The sequence below is a fragment of the Bidens hawaiensis genome, unplaced genomic scaffold (genome assembly GCF_021521415.1).
Source record: "Bidens hawaiensis isolate Kalapana, Puna unplaced genomic scaffold, B.hawaiensis_p1.1 tig00012643_1, whole genome shotgun sequence".
NCBI classification, from domain to species: Eukaryota; Viridiplantae; Streptophyta; class Magnoliopsida; order Asterales; family Asteraceae; genus Bidens; species Bidens hawaiensis.
In genome coordinates, this window is record NW_027492044.1 from 671,779 (window position 1) to 691,453 (window position 19,675).

Below are 19,675 nucleotides of genomic sequence, written 5' to 3' on the forward strand. Positions count from 1 at the left end.
CCGAAACTGATTCGGGTCGTACCCGGTATACCCAGTACCCAGTTTGAATGTGATTATACCTGAAAATCCCTACCCGGTTCAACCATGTATTTCTGATATCGATTCCAACTCAGTTCTGGTTCCTACCCGAAATAAACGGTTCCACTTGGTATTGCATTTAATCAACTCAAAAATAGCTGTTGGAACCGGTTCCAACGACATTATAGTTGTTGACCTCCTTTTAGTATATATAACATGGTTTTGGATTAATTGGTTGAGGAGTACCCAAGTCAAAAACACCAAAAAAAAAAAACTTCTTGGTTTACACTTGTTTTACACTCATGACTTACTTACACCTTCAATTTTTTTTACTACCACCACCACTTGTTATGGCGCTTTTTCATCCATTTTTACTGACTAGGTTGGTGCTGAATAGGAAACGAAGATGTATGGCGCAATTGAGATTTGTTGGAGTTGGTCACCGGAGATGAAATACCACTTGAACGTTCAATTCATGATCAAGGGGTGTAAGAAAGACTAACGTCTGGGCTATCTGGTGACAAAGACGAAGACGACTAAGAAGAAGAGTTTGAAGACGTTCGAAGAAGTTAAAATGTTTAAAATAATTGGATTTGTGCACGTCTAGCCTAAACCAAAGAGTGGGCCTAAGCCCAACAACTCATATTTGTTAGAGAATATTGTAAAAGAATATATTATTAGAGTTCTAGTATAATAGTGTTACCAAAATTAGGAGATTGTATTTGATTATGTTTCTTTCTACAGTAAATTCAATATTACAAGTCCACGAATTATATGTGGAACATGAAATTAAAAGCAAAATAAAAACACAACGGCATTACAAGTCCACGAAAATTATCTTTAAGACTTTACAGTTTAAACACAGCACCATCACTGATATGCAAAAACCATCACATTTATCCCGGGTTGATCTCGGATCACAAAACCAGCACCTTGATGACCCGATAACCATCTCGGTTGACAACCCGTTTATGACAATATTAATCACTAGTTTTTGTATAACTTTGGACATGACAAACAAATAACTAAAGCTTAAACCAAAATATAAAGCTACACAGCAATATTCACCGTGTTGTGATTTGGTGACGGACTTGCACTGACCGGTTCAATCTTTCTCATAGTAAACCCCGGTGGCGGGTGCGAACTACCATCCTCATCATGATAAATATACGCAAACCCGCCATGTCGAGTCATATCCATTCCTTGCATTTCATCTTCTTTCGACACCCGCAACAAATTGAGTTTTTTCAACGCGTAAAAAAGTGGAGCCATCGTCGCACTAACCCACCCGAATATCACCAAGATTTGGATCACCTGCGCCGCAAGTAACTTCCCACCACCGCCCATGAAAAGCCCATATGGCCGCCCCGGCGCGTACACTTCATGAACATATTTTTTCTTAGCAAACAATCCGGTAAATAATAATCCCCATGACCCACACCCACCGTGCAACTGGGCAGCCTCTAGTGGGTCATCGTACTTGCACTTTTCTGCGAGCATGTTGCATCCTGTAAGAACCCAAGATGCAACAAACCCGCAGATAATTGCAGCCCACGGCTCCACCACCGCACAACCCGAGGTAATGGCGGCAAAACCACCTAACAACCCGTTACAAACATCGATCACGTTCCAATGGCCGACTAATAGTCGTTTGCTAAACAATGTGGTTAATGCGGCCGTGCATCCTGCCAGTGTGGTGGCTACAGCGGTTCTTCCAACCGCACTCCATTGACCATAGTACTCGTGTGAAGTGTCGTAGGATTTTGAGATTGTTAGAAACGAACCCGGGTTGAACCCGTACCAACCGAACCATAAAAGGAATGTGCCCAAGACTACAAGTGAGGCACTGTGTCCTCGTAAGGCTACTGACCTCCCTGAGCGATCAAACCGACCAATTCGTGGGCCTTCGATTAGCGCGCCCCATAGACCGGCAATCCCGCCAACCATGTGAACCACACCCGAGCCAGCAAAGTCAATGACTCCTGATCCAAACAGGAGGCTGCCGCTTGTTCTTGAGGCACTGGCCCAACCGTCACTAGACCACACCCAATGTGACACTATAGGATACACAAAACCTGTAACCAGTAAATTTAGCATGTTAGCCTCTAGTATAGTTTGTACAAATTAACTTTATATATAAAACTATTGCGAAAACAAAATAATAAATTTATTTTTTTTTATTAATGATTCATTTTTTAAAAATTTCATATTTAATATATATATCTATATACGCACATAAATTAAAAAACAATTAAACTAATTTATTAATATATACGTTACCATTTATCAAGACAATTTTATTTTCTATAAATGTGGTTCGGCGATATTTATGTTCGTGTGCGCTAAATATTTGATTTGGACAACAAATTTTTTTACACCAGACAAACACCATATCATTAGATCACAAGATTATATATAGGTTCCTTATGTGTTATATGGCAAAAATTAATTATTGTAAGCATATGTTATAACAGAGAATAACTAAAAGAAATCAAAATCGTTTACTTTCGTTGATCAATTGTCAATACATAGTTTCAAAATTTTATGCTTATTGCACACGCGTTATGAATTAATAATTTGTGTACATAAGTGAATCAAACTAATTTGAAAATTAACATATTACGACTAATATGACATACATAAATACATATGACCTAAAATATGTTGGTTCTGTATATAAATAAACAATAATAATGATTTCTCATACAAGGGCTAAGTGTAGAAGGGACCCGTGGTCCCCCACTCCCATCCACACCATTTTTTGATTAGTAATGTAAACTTACAAGTTTTCATTCTAAAGCTATTATACATATAATTGAGTCCGTGACTTTCGGACTCCCTCATATAAATGTCCAAGCTTCGTCACTATTCTCGTATTCGTTGGTGGATCAGGAGAGATGATGAGAACAATATATTAATTCCATTTGTTGTTTTCAACTTTTTTAAAATTTAGAAAATTCATTTGTTTTTTGTTGTATGTTCTTATTCTTACAGGGTTCTTCATCACTCCCTGTAAATATAATAACGTCAAAGAAGATAAATAGTAAAGAATGAACCTGTCAAGAAGGAAGAGTAAATGAGGTAAGCCACAAACTGAGTTCTCTCAGCAATAGATCCACTGGTAATACCCGCAGCCGCAATAGCAAACGCCCATTGATACAGAAAGAAACTATAGTCGTAAACGGCAGACGGGATCGACTTCAGTCCAAAGTAATGTTTCCCAATGAACCCATTAGACGGACCACCAAACGCAAAAGCAAACCCGAATATATAATATGATAGACCACCAGCAGCAGCGTCCAAAACGTTTGTAAGCATGATGTTCATGGTGTTCTTGGCTCGAACCGAGCCCGCACATAGCATGGCGAACCCGAGCTGCATGGCGAAGACTAGATAGGATGAGAAGAGGAGGTAGGTGTTGTCGATGGCGTATGTGGTGTTGGTGAACTTGTCTGAGGTGGCAGTGAAGCGGGTGCATATGTAGTCGGCTGCGGCCGTGGCGTTGGCCGCGAAGGCGAGGAGAGGGGTGAGTTCATTGGGAGAGCATGTGGGGATGGATGCCATGGTGGTGTGGTTGATGGAAGTAGGATGGGTGGGGAGTTAGGTTTATATAGAGTTAAGGGAGTGAATATTGATCAAAGTCAACGGTTGTTGAACCACTAAGAATCTTAGATAATAAATCAATGTCATGTTACTGCAGTGTTGTGGTGTTGGATGACCACTATGGTTGAATATTCAATATTGATCACGGTTATTATTGTAATTTATAACCACTTGTTTTATATGTTATTTGTAAATTACAACTATTTCTACCCGGACGTTGCGGTGTGAATGCGGCGGGAATTCGATGGATATCAGTTTAATTTGTTACATTAAAAGTTTTGTTGATAAAGTTATAAATTTGAAAGTTTTTTATTCAGAGTTGAAAGGTTAAGAAAATAGATTTTTTTAAATAGTAGGTTTAATATAAATAAAGTGGTTTCTAGGTCTCTGACAATAAAAGAAATGAAATATGGGTGTCCAGTCATCTAATATGGTTGAATTAGATTCATCTTTTCTAGTGACAATCCATGTAAACGACAACGTAGTAGCACAAGATGAGACAGTCAATTGAGATAGTTGGATTTAATTCACATTTCAAATCATCGACAAACTTAATTACATCTATAATATTTTAAAGATGACAATATAATTTGAAGGCATATATGTTGATGTAACATAACACCGTTTGAACGCTATCGCACATAACTAACATTCTCATGGAGACTGGGAAATTTTTATCACCAATTCAACTTTTGAACACCAGCCAATACATTTTCCTATATATTTATTATCATAGTTTCAACTTTTATGTATTCCCGTTACAACTCTACCATATTTCTCATATTACTACCTCACATTTATTCTCATATTTTTTTTCCCTAAAACGTTTTAACAAATTCCTTCATTCTCAATTAAAATGTATCACCTAAACAATGCTCTACTCATTGATGATTTATATTTACACCAATCACGTCAAGAGACAAGGTTATTTCTAATGCTGAATGTCATGTCGATGAGCTTGTTTTCATAAGGGGTGATCAAAATTTTGGTCATATTCAAGTAACCATGGCATGCATGATCAAGTTCTATCCCTTGTGGGGTTGGTCGGTTTTGGTGGAATAATAGGATGTAGTTATCGTATTCTTGATCGTGGGTTAATCGTGGTCTGGTGGAAAGATGGTGTTATGAAACCCACATGTTTCACCTACCATTTGGTGAAGAACAGTGACATTAGAAGATGTTAATATTTTATGGAGTTTACGAGTATCATCTTCAAAATAGTATACTGGTGAGCTTGTCATGATGGGAAATGTGAGTTCAATCCAACTATCTTAAATGGTTGTCTTATCTTGTGCTAACACGTGATAGAATGATATGTAAGGGAATAAAGTTGGATCAAGTCATCTCAGATGGTTGATCCAGTCACCGAGATGAATCCAATCCAGCCATCGGACACCTAAATTCCATTTGCTCCATCATCAAAGACCTAGAAACGATTTTCTTTATATTAAACCTACTATTTAAAAAGAAAATTCAAAAAATAAAGTTGTGAAACTTAGGTTTCGTGACAACTGACGAACATATTTGCGCTTTGTCAATATTATCCCTGGCTGAATAAAAGGTATCGAAACATTTTCACAACCCATTATACCTGCCAACAAGTTTACATGTTGGGCATTGTAATCCTTCCCTTAAATTTTACTTTTATGGTAATTTATTTGGAAATCTATTACAATTAATTAAAAATAAGCAAAAAAAATAATCCTAGGATCATTTTTATATTCGAGACGTTTTGAGGATTTCTTTCACCCAAGAACATTACATTAGGCAAACACATTACATGGGACAATATTGGGTCAATAACTTTGAAGATGTTTTCATCTCTTGCTTTTACTTCACATAGCATTTAGCCGTTTAATGTGATGGTGAACAGCTGAACAAGAACGGGAGAAATGGATCTCCATGTCTCACATAGCGATTAATTGCAAACTAATTTGTCAGTGATCCGTTGACTGATACCGAAGCCCTTCCATATTTTAGATAGCCCGCAATCCATAGTCTCCATTTCAACATAAAACCCATTTGATCCATAATGGAACCGATGAATATCCGGTTGATAGAGCCATGAGGTTTTTAAAAGTCTAAAAATATTATAAACTTAGTTAAATGATGTAACTTATGTTAATGGTAGTTTAAAAAGCTTATAATCATTGATAGAGTTGAGTTATAATAAGAAGATTAGTTTTCCTAGGAAGGATAGGAAATAATCTTGTCCATTCATTTGAGAATTGAATGGTTGAGATTAGATTAGAGAGATCATGAAGTGTAAAACAAGGGTAAGGGTATAATAGCGATAACACATTTGTTGACTTTCTCTCTCCACATGCAAGGCACATGTCAAATTCCCCATCATTTTAAAACGTCCATAACTTTTTTATACGACATTTTTTTTTTCAAAACAGTTTCACCATAAAAATGAGTATGTTTTTATCTTTTATATGACACCATATTGCTTTATAAAAATAAAAAAAAAATTAGTGGGTTTTTACAAAGTGTGTTTTATCATAATTGTGTTTTACAAATTGTGTTATACAAGTGTGTTTTATTTTTTCATAATGTTTTTTTGCATTATGTTTTTTACATTGTGTTATTTAATTGTGTTTTTTTTTTGTCATTATGTTTTTATTTTCATAGTGTTTTTTCATTATGTTTTTTACATTGTGTTTTTCATAGCGTTTTATTTTCCGGCGAAATTTCCGAAGACTTTTCCGGCAAGGTGGTGGCGGTGGTGGTTGTAGGAGATAAGTGAAAATTTAAGTGGGTTTTTAAAATTAAATTAAGTGGGTTTTCAATATTAAGGTATTAGACAAAAATACCCTCCTTCATAGTCTTCTTAGGAAAAACAAACTTTTTATTTAATCCTTTCTCATCACTGATAACATTTTTATTAATTTTGTGATACAAAGTTGATAGCTGAGTCAAGTTGGGATAAGCGAAAAAAAGTAAGTGGTTTAGAAAAAGAACTAACTAAGCATAAATTTGATTTATTTGAGGTTACAATGCGCATAAATTAAGAAAACAATGAAAAGAGAAACAATTGTAGGTGGTTTGTACGCCACTCGGACCAAATTTTCTCATGTCAAGACGTGTTTAACTTAAGCAAATTTTCTTTAATCTAAAAGTTTTTGAAAACGTGACCCACTCTGTACTCGTCAAAACGAACCAAGGCACCAACATATCGTCTTAAAATGTTCAGATATAAAAATATTGACGGTTGATATTGTTTATATCAACAGTAAATATTAATATAGAGTATAATCAGAAGATAGATATTCAAATGCAAGCTTAACCACTCCCCTTTTGTGGCAAGCAGGTTGCTTTCGGCATGGTTTCTTGTCGTGGCCTTTTAGCTTATAATATAGGTGTGTCATCAATGAAGAGAATGAAAGGAAATTGTAAGCATATTAAAAGAAAAGAAAAAAAACAAAACTTTTGATTGGATATGATTATTTTGCTTCCCAAAAGTAAACAATACATAAATATATTCATTTAGTAGTTTAGACTTTTGGTGTAGAACATGCATGTGGTGGACAATGTATACACGACTAGGAGATTCTTGGACCCAAATCTAATTTTCAAAATAATATTTTTAAAGTGGTTATATTTGTTTTTACAATGGCAAACACGTCCCCTAAGACAAAAAAAACTTTGTTTCAATAGAATTAGGCATGTTATTCAAAAGGAGGTTTGTCTGTTTATCTGCTACTTGATTATAATATGTTTGTTAAATTATAAATTTATAATTTTTTTAGCCATTACGAGATTTAAACTCTTTTATTACTTTACCGGAAACACAATTATGATTTATCCCAAAAAGAATCCGAAAAATATCAATACATAAATAAGAGAGGCTGCAAGATAACAATATAAAAATCGATCATACATCATGATGATTCCATTAGTTTAGACTTTAGACTTTAGACTTTAGACTTTATGTGCACAAATATATATAAAAAAATGGATCATATGTCATGATGATTCCATGAGTTTAGACTTTATATGCAGGAATATACACGACAAAGAAGATTCTAGCTAGGATCCAAAATTCATTTATAAATCACTTCTCCTTAAAGTAGTTTTTTTTTTAATTTCAGAGTAAACTACGGTTTTTTTTTGTTTTTTTTTTTCTAAATTAATGGTTTTAGTCAAATAGTTTTAAAATTACGATTTGCGTTAATATGGTTTCATTTTACTTGCAATTAAACCCGCCCTCACTAACCTTGTTAAGTATGCTCGTTAAATCCATCAGACTGAGGTTTGTTTGGGAAGAAAATGGATAAAACCGCCCCTCACGTGAAGGGCACACTGATGAGTTTAACTGCCAGACTTAACGGGGTTAGTGGGGTCGGGTTTAATTGCAAGTGAAATGAAATTAAAGGGACGAAAATCGCAAATTTGAAACTATTAGATGAAAACCACATATTTGGACAAACCACAAGAACGAAAACAACAATTTACTCGTTATTTTATTTACAAGATGTCTCCAATCCGTCTTCCCTCCATGGATCACTTGATCTTTTGTTAGCAAAATCAATTTGATCTCTAGTCGGCACTTGATTCCACTCATACGAATAATCGCTTCCAGCCTACACATTACCAGTTGTTACATCGATTCTTAAGGCGAATTTTCTCTTAAACTTATCGCTTCATATGATGAGCTCGTAATGACAAAGTATCTAGTAACAAAATCCCAAATATAACGGGTGGGAAAAGGTCACAATCATTTTTTTCAATCAAGAGTAGAGCAAAGCTACTTGTGTTAAATCAAGAGTCTTGACACAATGAAATCGTTTATCTGTCACTTTATTGTAAACGTTTGGGTTAGTGAAGAAACTGAATCCTATTGTAAAAATATAAAAAAGTAAAAAATCTGGGCGACTCTTCTAGCATCTTTCTAGAAGTTATTAAACAAAAACAAAGTATATATAAATATTTGTTTTGATATTGAATCAAAACAAAGTATATTCAATATATAATTATTGAATCAAGTTATTCTACAAAGAGGAACAAAAATGAGAAAGATGAAAATGATTTGTAGCCACACAAAAAACCCTCTTAAAAAATTTAAAAGAAAAATCATAACACAAAATTTAATAAAAAAACAAAAAAAAAGTAAAAAACACAAAAATGTTTCCGTCTTTCTCGTTCTCAATAAACACACACACACACACTATGGTAAGTGAAAAATAACGTTGTCTTTTTGTTTATCATTGTTTTTTTTTTGTTTTTTTTCGTCATTGATTGTGTCTTTTTTCCTTAACATTGTGTTTTTTTTCTTTATATTGTGTTATATTATTAAACATTGTGCTATATTTTGTTCGTCATTGTGTTATATTTTGCGATCTATTGTGTCTTTTGTTCATTTTCGTCATTGTGTCTTTTCGTTAAAGTTTTTTTTTTTTTTTATTTTTTTTGAACGAGAATGATGGCGGAAACATTTTAGGTTTTTATTTATATTTTGAGTTATTATTTTTTTGAATTTATTTTTAAGGGTTTTTTGTGTTGTCACAAATCATTCTCACAATTCTCATTTTTGTCTCCCTTTGTATTTTAACTTTACCCTTTTGATAATATATCTAATATTATAGTTATTACATTCTCTCTGTTTCACATAAATCTTCGCGAACTTGAACATCTCCTGTCTAAATTTCTTGTATTACCTGATAAAGAAAACCAGGTAAGCGAGCAGCAAGAGCTAATTAATTTTTCATGATGATTTCATGGCCTAATGCGCCTACGAGTGCCACTCATGGTCGGATAATTATGAGATTGATTTACCAATTGTTGCCTAAAACTATTGGTAAAAAGATCTTGTATTTACACATTACAAGGGGCATAATAATAGTATTATTATGTGTTGGTGGTGGCAGGTTGTCGATGATCATGACTGATAATGAAAGGAACCAACACTCTCTGATTAATTAAGTGTTAAGCTGCTTTCTCAATTAGCAAGAGGGTTTTATGTTATTATTTTATTTACTTACTATTTTAATATTTTGATTTTTTGTGATTTTGACTTATAACTCAACCCGTTAACTAAAAAATACGTATATGATATCAAACGAGGTCTCATAAGTTTGTTCGGTTATAGTCTAGCTAGAATCACGCAATTAACTATATAGTTTGGGACCAATTTGTATTAGTTATTTAGTCGTGCATTATATTTAATGATAATAGTGATGAATTATCTTCGCCAAGAGTTCAAATTTTGAAGAAAATATATTCCCCAAAAGGCAATGTTGACCTTATTAAATAGAAATAAAAAGATTAAAAATAAATTGTTGCCACATGGTAGTCTCATTTTTTAATGAAAAATTATTTAATTTTTCAGGAATTGAATCCAGGATCTTTGAGTGTTTAAAAGAGACTTTGTCACAGAGCCAATAACCAAGACGTATAATTTCAATAATAGAGAAATATTGTTTTTTTTCTATACTTCTATTTTCTTTTAGATATTTTTTATCCTAAGGTGATTATCGGTAAACAAAAAAAATAATTGTTTCCTAATAGTATTAGTCTATTAGATTTAACTTCCACGAAACAAAATAATATCATTATATTGAATTTTTGCTAATTACTCAAGTAATAAAAGAGTAATCATATTTAAATAAACTTTAAATAAGTTGTTATAATACAAACAAGACAAATGTGGCATGATAATCTTACTCACAAGTGATCATATTAATGATATTTTGAAAATTATTTTCTAAAACACGCATGGTAGAAGTCGGTACCATGTTTCCCAATCTTTCACGAATAAGCTTGAGTTTAGTTTTTGGACTTCTATATCGAAATGTATTTTCGAAAAACAATTACAAAAACTCTTACATATTTCTAAAATCTAGTAGTTTTTTTTTTTGTAATTGGAAGTGAAAATAACGATGGATGAGGTGGAGAGATTGTGATGATTTTGTAAAATTAAAACTTTATCGATAATGATTTTCAAATGTTAAATTTGGCCATTACCATTATGTAGCTTGCTATTCAATTAAGGAAAATGAGAAAAATGATTTATGGTTAGGAGTTAGGGCAGCAAAACGTAGGGTTGTTCATGAGCCGAGCCGAACCGAGCGAAGGCTTGCTTGTTGCTTGGTTCGTTTACAACCAAACCGAACAGCTGAAATTCGAACCGAGCGAAAACCGAAACGAGCCAAAATCGAATCGAGCATTTTTCGATTAAACATCGAGCGATTTCGAGCATTATTTATTTCTTTATCACTTTAAAATTTTTAATAAGAAACAAATTTGAAGGTTGTAAATAATATATTTTATAAATAAATTAGTAGTTTTTAGACAAACGTGTAATATATTGTAAATTTTTATTTAAAATAAGTTTAAAGTGATATTGTAAATAAACTTTTAGTATTCTAAAAACTTGAATCAAACAAATAAAACTATAAAATTGACGAAATAAGGAAAATTTAAAGTGGTAAAAACAATTGTAAGCTTATATTTATGTGTTTTGTCTATATATTTATATATTTGTTAATTTATAATTATATATAAAATAAATTAAAAATATTCGAGCCGAACCGAACCGAGAAGACCTCTTCTCGTTGTTTGGCTCGTTTACCAACCGAACCGAGCAGAGCGACTCGTTTACAATCGAGCGAAAAAACGAGCGAGTATTTTCCGAACAATTTCCAAACGATCGACTAGCGGTTTGGACGGCCCTAACCAAACAAGAAGTAAAACCAAGCTCAATTTTAAGCGAATTTGGGATTAATTGACCCGTAAAGCTCAACATATTTATTTGGGCCATGAGCCATATTTTTGGGCCCAAGTATAAAACTACTTACATTTACAACTCTGACAAGGGTACGTGCACAAGTCGGTCGGTGTCCCGATGGTTGAGTGTTATGTGTATTATGTCTAAGGCTTGATGCAAAACTACTATCGAGCCGGGGGTCTCACCGGAAGCAGCCTCTCTATCCCTATGGGGTAGAGGTTAGGCTGTCTACATCTTACCCTCCTTAAACCCTACCATAGCTTTGTTATTAGTGGGATATGCTGAGTACGATATGATGATGATGACATTTACAACTCTGAAACTCCCCTAGCCACCCAGGTTCGAAACCTTCAAGCTCTTTTATTCCCTCTTTTCCTTTCCTAATTCTATGCCATGTTGACAATTACAGTCCTTTTGGTTTAACAATTTGGTTAAATCTTTCAAAAACTTGAAATAAGTCAATAAAGAATTATATATAACTTTGATTTTTTTAATAGATTAATAACAATAATTACCCGAAAGAATACCAACTAAATTTTCACCGCAACGCACAGGTTTAACCGATACCAAATGAGTGCTCGCCTCGTACAACCAAATTTCATAGTCGCACAAGTAGTTCTTTTAGTCATGCACACCATGAAAATTTTCATTTTAAATAGATTAATAACAGTAAATTTTAATAATAATTACCCCAAACCAATACCAACTGAATTCTCACCGCGTCTTCGCCACAACGTGCGGGTTTAATCGATACCGACTGACTGCTCGTCGCGTACAACCAAATTTCATAGTCTCATTGATAGTTCTTTTAGTCATGCATATTCCATGCAGATTTTCAAACGAATTATGTTGTTTTAAGATAAATTACTACAAATTGATGCTTGGACCGATTGGTAAGATGCTTTGTTATTAAACAAAGTTCCCACGTTCAATTCCTTAGTGTTGCATTTGTTTTTATTGTATTTCTTTAGCTCCTAGTCCCCTAGAATTAACAATTTGTTATCATTTAACAAACTTAAATTATTTTCTTTAGCTCCTAGCTTTGATAAAAGTAACCGTTATAGTTTAAAACTAAGAAAATAAGAAACAAAAATATGACTGAACAATTTATATATATATTAAAAGAGAACTTACTTTACAAAAAACGTGCTCAAAGAGTTGTACTTGATGTTACGTTGTAAATGATGCTTTATGTATGGTATCTTGGGCTTACTTTTAACAGTGTTTTAGCTTACCACGTGTTGGTACACGCGTCCATCCCACGTTATGACTTCCACCACTTGTATTTCCTTTCCATTCTCTCTCTTGTTGATGCTTCTCAGTTCTCACACACCGACCTCTATCTTCTACAGCTTTCACCCCGACCGCTGTGTCTCTCCAGTACCGCAATCTTCAACCCCACCTGCCGTTGCCGGGTTCTATTTGGAAACCCTAGGTGGCGGCGGTCTGGTGAGGTTTCATGGCTTCTGATCTTTTAGTGTTTCTTAAAGCAACCCATTTGAAGGTTACTGATATATTTATTTGTGAATATATGGTTATTGATATATCATTGGGCCAACTCTGTGGTTGATTATTGTTGAAGATGATTGAAAGTTTTAAGTTAATTAACCGAAGCCGTTGCCAGCGGTTTTTAGCAGCGTCTGGTAGGCAGATACATTCGTATATGCTTCACCTGATTGTTGAACATCATCAACTTACCGTTTCCGGGTTCAATTTTGGAACCCTAGGCGGCGACAACACGGCTTTTGGCCACCGGTAGTTTGTAACGTTGCAGGGTTTGTTTAGGAACCCTAGGCGGCGTCGGTGGTGGGAATCACACCTATCGACCACTGGTCATTTAAGGGGCTTAAGGCTGTGATGATATTTGATTATCTGAGCCTCCTTTTTGAATCAATTTTTTGTATATGGGAAGTTTCTTGGATCTTCATCGTTGTGTTTAAGTATATAATGTGGATTTTAATACCTGTTAGACAATTTTGTGTCTCTCTTCGATGGTTGTTAATTTTGCTTATGTAATTGTTTCCTATGAAGATGATTGTTTTATCACGCTTCTATACTTCTATTTGGTTTTTCGCTATTATTAGACCCTAAAATCTATCTGAGTCTATTTGTGTGACTATGTCTTAACAAGGTTTGACCTTGCTATAAATACTTTGATATTTTGTGTTACAATTGATTTATTTATGGATATGTACATGACCTTTTCTAATGTGCAAATAATTAATATGTCCTTTGAATGTTTGCCTACATATTTAATAAATATTGCTCTGTTAATAAAATGTGAAAGCAATTGGAATTTATGGAATGATTATTTACAGGAAATTCACTACGCAACCCAAGTGATAAAAACACACCGTTACCAATGTCAAGATCTTCAAGCTCCAACCACACCACTGCCTTATGGTCCTCTTTTCAGATTTCTTTATTTCAGTGATTGGGCATCGGTAAGCATTATCAATGTTAGTGATTTGTGTTAATTCTTGTGATATTGGTAGAATAAGCCTTAGTAGTTATATTTGCTTTTTATTACGAGATGTCGTGTAGGTCAACTCTGAGGACGGTGTGGAATCTGCCAACTTCAGCATGAAGAGGTAAATGCTGTTAATGTTTTTTTTATCAATGTAACTACAACCTTAAATGAAAACCAGTTAGGTTTTAAGATTTATTTATTCGTTTCAGATGGACACCAAACAACTTTTTTTAAGTCCGTTTTCTAATTTGTTTCAGACTAAGTTTGAAATGAATCTGTATTGTCAAATTTTTATAAATACCATAACTTCCCATGCACGTAATATTTTTCTGTCACCAATATCATAGGCTTTCATTGACATGGTGGATGAGATTGGTGTTGTACGATTTCGTTTCTTACGCTACCATTACCTACTATTGCCGGTACCACATCTTTGACCCCGTCTACTGTTGCCGGGTTTCATTTTGAAAACCTAGGTGGCGGTAGTGTCGTCGTAGTTGTATACCGGTGTGGCTGTTGCCGGGTTCCTTTTCGGAACCCTAGGCGGCGGCGCTCTTCATGGGCGGTGGTCCAATAATTTGATGGCCCGTTGTTGTCAGCGGAATTGCTGTTTGTGCCGGTAGTTCTGACCAGTGGCGGTGGACTTGCAACCTGCGTGCCTTGCCTCGCCGTCCGATGCTCCGGCAACTTCGTTGTTGCTTATGAGTTATGAGGCAAACAAGCAATGTTGGAGGCAATGATGATGATGATGACGACTTTGTCGTCTAAGCGAATCAACCAAAGTTTGAGACTTATCGTATCTTGGCGGGGTAATATCCGGAGGTTTTGTGGTAGAAATTACATAATTGGTGGTTTTACCGCTGAAACAGCCGCGATGTTTGCAGCCATGATGGTTTTCTTTGTCTTTGTTTTGATTATTATTAACAAATCTGAGCCTCTTTGGACTTTATTTTTTCATATTTTTGTTTGATTTTGAAGTTTATTCTTCTTATATATATATCAATCAACATTATTGTTTTTGTAAACTACTATGTGAATTCATGAAGTTATGTTTAATCAATAATCATCATCATCTTATTAAACATCATCTTCTATTTTCTAGATTATTATTAATTTTGCCTGCCAATTTCACCGCATCTGATATAATGTTTATGAATCAGTTCGAATTGAGTATGTATTTGGGCCTGTGATCAAGGATTTTTGTTCCAACCAAGGACTATTATCAATCGGAGATTTGTGTTGTTTGATTGGTTTTATTATTATTGCATGGATCATATTATTGCTTTGTTCAGTTTCCTGTCAACTATGTTGAACTTGAGTATGCATATGTCAAGTTTATAAAATGGTTTTTGGACTAGAAAGGGAAGATGGAAAAAAGGTGATTGAGGATGTTGGAAAATGATATCTTATAAATATGGCAGTCTTTGAGAGAGAGAAAAAGAATACGACGAGAAAGAAGTGCAATGCTTATTTAGTTTTAACGATTTTGTAATTATATAACTATTAGATGTATATTACCATGGCTAATCTTTGTGAAGAACAACCTTTAATGTAACTTGGGCAACAAACTGTCTATATTGTTGACATTTTATATCCTATGATATACGTTTTTAGATGTTGACATTTACACTCGCGGTTTTTTTTCTTTGTCATACTAGATACTAGTTTATACATATACAACAATAATATTATATTTCTACCTCATCTTTTTGTGTTAAAGTAATAATTTTGTAACATTGTAGTTAAAGGAAAAATAAAAAAAAGAGAGTGAAGAATATTGATATTTATGCTCAATTAAGAAAACAATTCAGTTTTATGGGGGAACGATCAATAATATGTATGCAAATAGCATGTCATAGGCTCATAGCTATTGAAACGTCTAATCACACAAAACAATAACAAACTTAAATAAAGATTCAAAATGATTTTCTTTTAAAATAAATAGGTAAACTAGGATTTAGGATCCCGAGCTTCGCGACGGGACCATTAAACCAAACAAAAAAACATGCGTAAAACCGTTAACCCACGAACACGTTGTGAGTCGACACGAAATCAGCATGTATCGGGTAACTCCATCAAAACTAAACAAAAGAAATAAACCCGGCAATGCCAAAATACAACATATTATCATATGTAGAACAAAAAAACCAATACGTTACAGTTGTGAATCGATGCAAATTCGGTTAGCATCGGCAGTGCCAGCACAAATTAGTAAACATCAATTAGTAAGCCAAAAAAATCATATTTTAAAGGCGTGGTATCGAACGTTGAGACACAGATATTAAAACATGTGATGATAATTAATTTTAAAGCATGAAAAAAGGTTTGGTCATTTTAAATACCAACTATAACAAATACGAAAGCAAAATTTAAGAAAATCGTTTCACCGACAAATAAAACATGTAAAGCTTACACTTGCCCAGTTTAAGGTTTATAAATATAGTTTGTTAAATAATATAATTAGTTGAATCAAAAAGTAAAACAAAGGGAATAAAAACCATCTGATAGTATACCGAACTCTACTATACTTTTATAAAACATATATAAATAACAAACAATAAAGTAAAGCTTAAATAATAAAAAATTAAAACACAATATATGTAAAAAATAGTGAAGTTAAAAATAAATAAATAAATAGTGATTATGTGAGGAGTAAAGAATCCTCTTTTAAATATAAATATATAATAATAAGGGGGAGAGTGGCACCCTTGGAAAATGGGTATCTTCTTGTTTAATTAGTATAAAAATTTAAAGTCAGATTATATATATTAATATATATTATATTTATCAACTTTCTTATGAGAGTGTGATTCACTATTCCTTTAAAAAAACGCTTGAAGTATGTTATATGATTTGTACTTATTTGCTTGCCTTGAAAGTGTTACACGTGGTATTTCCTCCATCACACACGTCTTCTTCTGTCTGCCAACAAAACCCCTTCTCTCTATATATTCTCTCCTTGCAATTGATCTCTATCGTCTCCTCCCATCTCTATCTTCATATTTTCCACCGGCTTCCATTTTGAAACCCGACGGTGGGGGGATGAAGACGGTTTTTTTGGGATGGTCATTGGAGTTCTTAGTTGTGCCGAGTTCTTAGTTGATTTGTTTTCTGATATTTTGTATGGTTTATGGACTCGATGTCGATTTGCTTACTGTGTTTCGGTGGTCACCCGCTTTAAAAATCTGTCCGTTTGGCTTTGCTTCAGGCGGCAGGTGAATATTGACCTTTTGTTGTGAACCCAACTCTATATATACTTCTAATTGCCCCTAATTCCACCATGAAAACAAAATCCAAAATTAAAAAGAAAAGAACCAAACCAGAGTGTTAAAAATCAAGATTATAAATCTTGAAACTTGGAAGTAAGCAACACCGTAAAAAATCAAACTTTCAATTAGAATAAAGAGTTTAAAACCAAACCTTGATGAATAACTTTTTGTTATGAACCCACATCTAAAAACAACTGATTACCCCTACTTCACCACTAACTTATTGCATAATAATCGGGTTTGTTTGTTTGTTTTTGTTGTAGAACACTGATGGATGGTGAATTAGTTATTACGTGGAAATTTCAGTTGTTTGAACTGCTCGATCCATGATGGGTTTGGTGACGAGGATAGATCTTAGTTTACTTTTGGTTTCAAGTCCATATGAAAAAAGAAAATTTGCTCAGTTATAGAGGTGTCCCTTAGGTATGTTTTAATGGGTAATGGTTAATCAGGCATGACACCAAAAGTAATTAGTACCAATTTGTGTTGTGGGTTTCGCTGCTAACCTACTGCCGAACATATCATTTTGGAAACCCTAGGTAGTGGTGGTGTTTGCCGGTGAAGAGCCTCTTGACCTCCTCTAATTACGGGCTGAATGATGAAATTATTCTCATTATAGTGGTTTTACACTTTGCCTTCCGCATCTATTTATACTTGGGCTGAAATGCAGCAAAGATTTTTAGAAGAATTTTACATGGCCCAAAGGACCAACGATGCGAGTAGAAGTTTGGGAACCTTCCAACAACAATCGGGGGAAATGTTTCATGAAGCATTCGAGAGGTTTAACATGATGATTAAAAATTGTCCTCATCATGGTATCGCGTTTTGGGAATTATTAAATGCTTTTCATGAGGGGTTGAGTATGGAGGATGAACTGGATTTGAGGTCGATCACGAATGGTACATTTGGTACCAATTATGAACAAGATGATTGGGCATATTTGGAACAATTGGCGGTTACTTCAAAGAGAAAGGCTCAAACCGGACGGAGAGCAAGACCAGCGATTGGTAGACCTCAAGTGCAAGCCGTGGAAGAAGGAAATGTACAAACCACTAATCAGATAATTGATGTTTGTACAAATTGTAACGAGTTGGGTCATGCTTCGGAGGTGTGTGTGGTAGGTCAAGCACCGGTAGAAGAGGTGAATGCACTTCAAAGGGGAGGTGGTAGGAATTACAACATGAACTCCAACACCTACCACCCGGGGTTGAGAAATCACCCGAATTAACCCGACCACTCAATATAACCCGAATTTTCAAGGAAATCAAGGCAATTATGTTCCTCGCCAACAATATAATAACCAAGGTAATTTTCATGGCGGGAATAATCAAGGTTTCCAAGGTCAAGGAGGTGGCGGTCAAAGTGGGTCAACGAGTCAAAGTTCATCAAGTGGAAATGAGGTTATAGACATGTTGAAGTTGATGCAACAAGACATGCAACGAAGAAACCAACTTGATGAAGTGAGAATGCAAAAGGATGAAGTTAGAGATAAGACCATCCAATCGTTGACCACACAAATGGGTCAACTCGCAACTGAAGTGTCGGACTTGAAGAAGAATAAGGGTCAATTTCCAAGCGACACAAAGGTAAATTCTTCTCGTAATGTTCCTATTAACCACGTTAGTGTTTTAAGAAGTGGTAAAGAATGGTTGATAGGGAAGTTGAGGATGTTACGGGTAATGAAAGTGATGATGAAATAGTAACAACTAAACCCACTAAACATGTCACTTTTGAAAAACCGTTAAAAAATCCGGGTCAAACTTCAAATTTAAAAGATAAAAATACGGAAGTAGAACCAAATGCGGTTCCATTTCCCTCGGTTTACTTGACCTGGGTACGAAAAATATCATTTTAAGAAGGGGTCCTCAAAAAGAAGAGACGTGGGAAGTTTGTAAAGGTAAATTTACCTTTACTTGAGGCAATTAAACAAGTGCCCGCGTATGCTAAGTTTTTAAAAGAACTATGCACTCAAAAAGGCAACAAAAAGTGCCTAAACGAGTGTATTTAACTGAGCGGGTAAGTGATGTTTTAAAAGGAGATCTTCCTCCTAAGCTTTAAGATCCGGGAACGCCCTTAATTAACATTCAAGTAGGCGATTTTCAAATGTCTAGGGCGTTACTCGATCTTGGGGCCGGAGTAAGCATTCTTCCGGGGGGTTTATATGACCAATATAATTTTGGTCCTTTAAAACGAGTTGAGACAACAGTTGTGTTAAGCCGATTAGTCTCATAAACTCCCCCGAGGAATTGTGCGGGATGTGATAGTAAAAGTTGAAGAATTTTACTATCCGGTTGACTTTTTGGTTTTAGACTACTCATCGGTTGATTCGACCCAACAACAAAATGTTATATTGGGTCGACCGTTTTTAAACACCGCTCATGCTATTATTGACTGGCTATCGGGCACGGTTGATATGGCTTTTGGAAATCGGAAAATGAGATTAAATGTGTTCGCTAACGGATCTAATTCTTTATGTGGTGATAGTGTTTCATGGCAGATATTGTTGGCATGTGTGAACCTCATGATTATGAGGAAGATGCTTTGGAAGCATGTGTTTGTGATTTTTCTGAACAGGTACATCTTTTT

General features: G+C 34.6%; 1 protein-coding gene across 1 annotated transcript; it reads right to left on the bottom strand.

The window, feature by feature from the left end:
• Positions 1–954: 954 nt before the first annotated feature.
• LOC143541716 (ammonium transporter 1 member 2-like) lies at positions 955–3,586 on the bottom strand. The gene is made up of 2 exons (XM_077034462.1): positions 3,075–3,586; positions 955–2,093 (listed from the first exon to the last, which is right to left on the bottom strand). Exons 1-2 carry the CDS (start codon positions 3,580–3,582, stop codon positions 1,069–1,071), a joined length of 1,533 nt encoding a protein of 510 aa, XP_076890577.1. The 5' UTR covers positions 3,583–3,586; the 3' UTR covers positions 955–1,068.
• Positions 3,587–19,675: the final 16,089 nt, after the last annotated feature.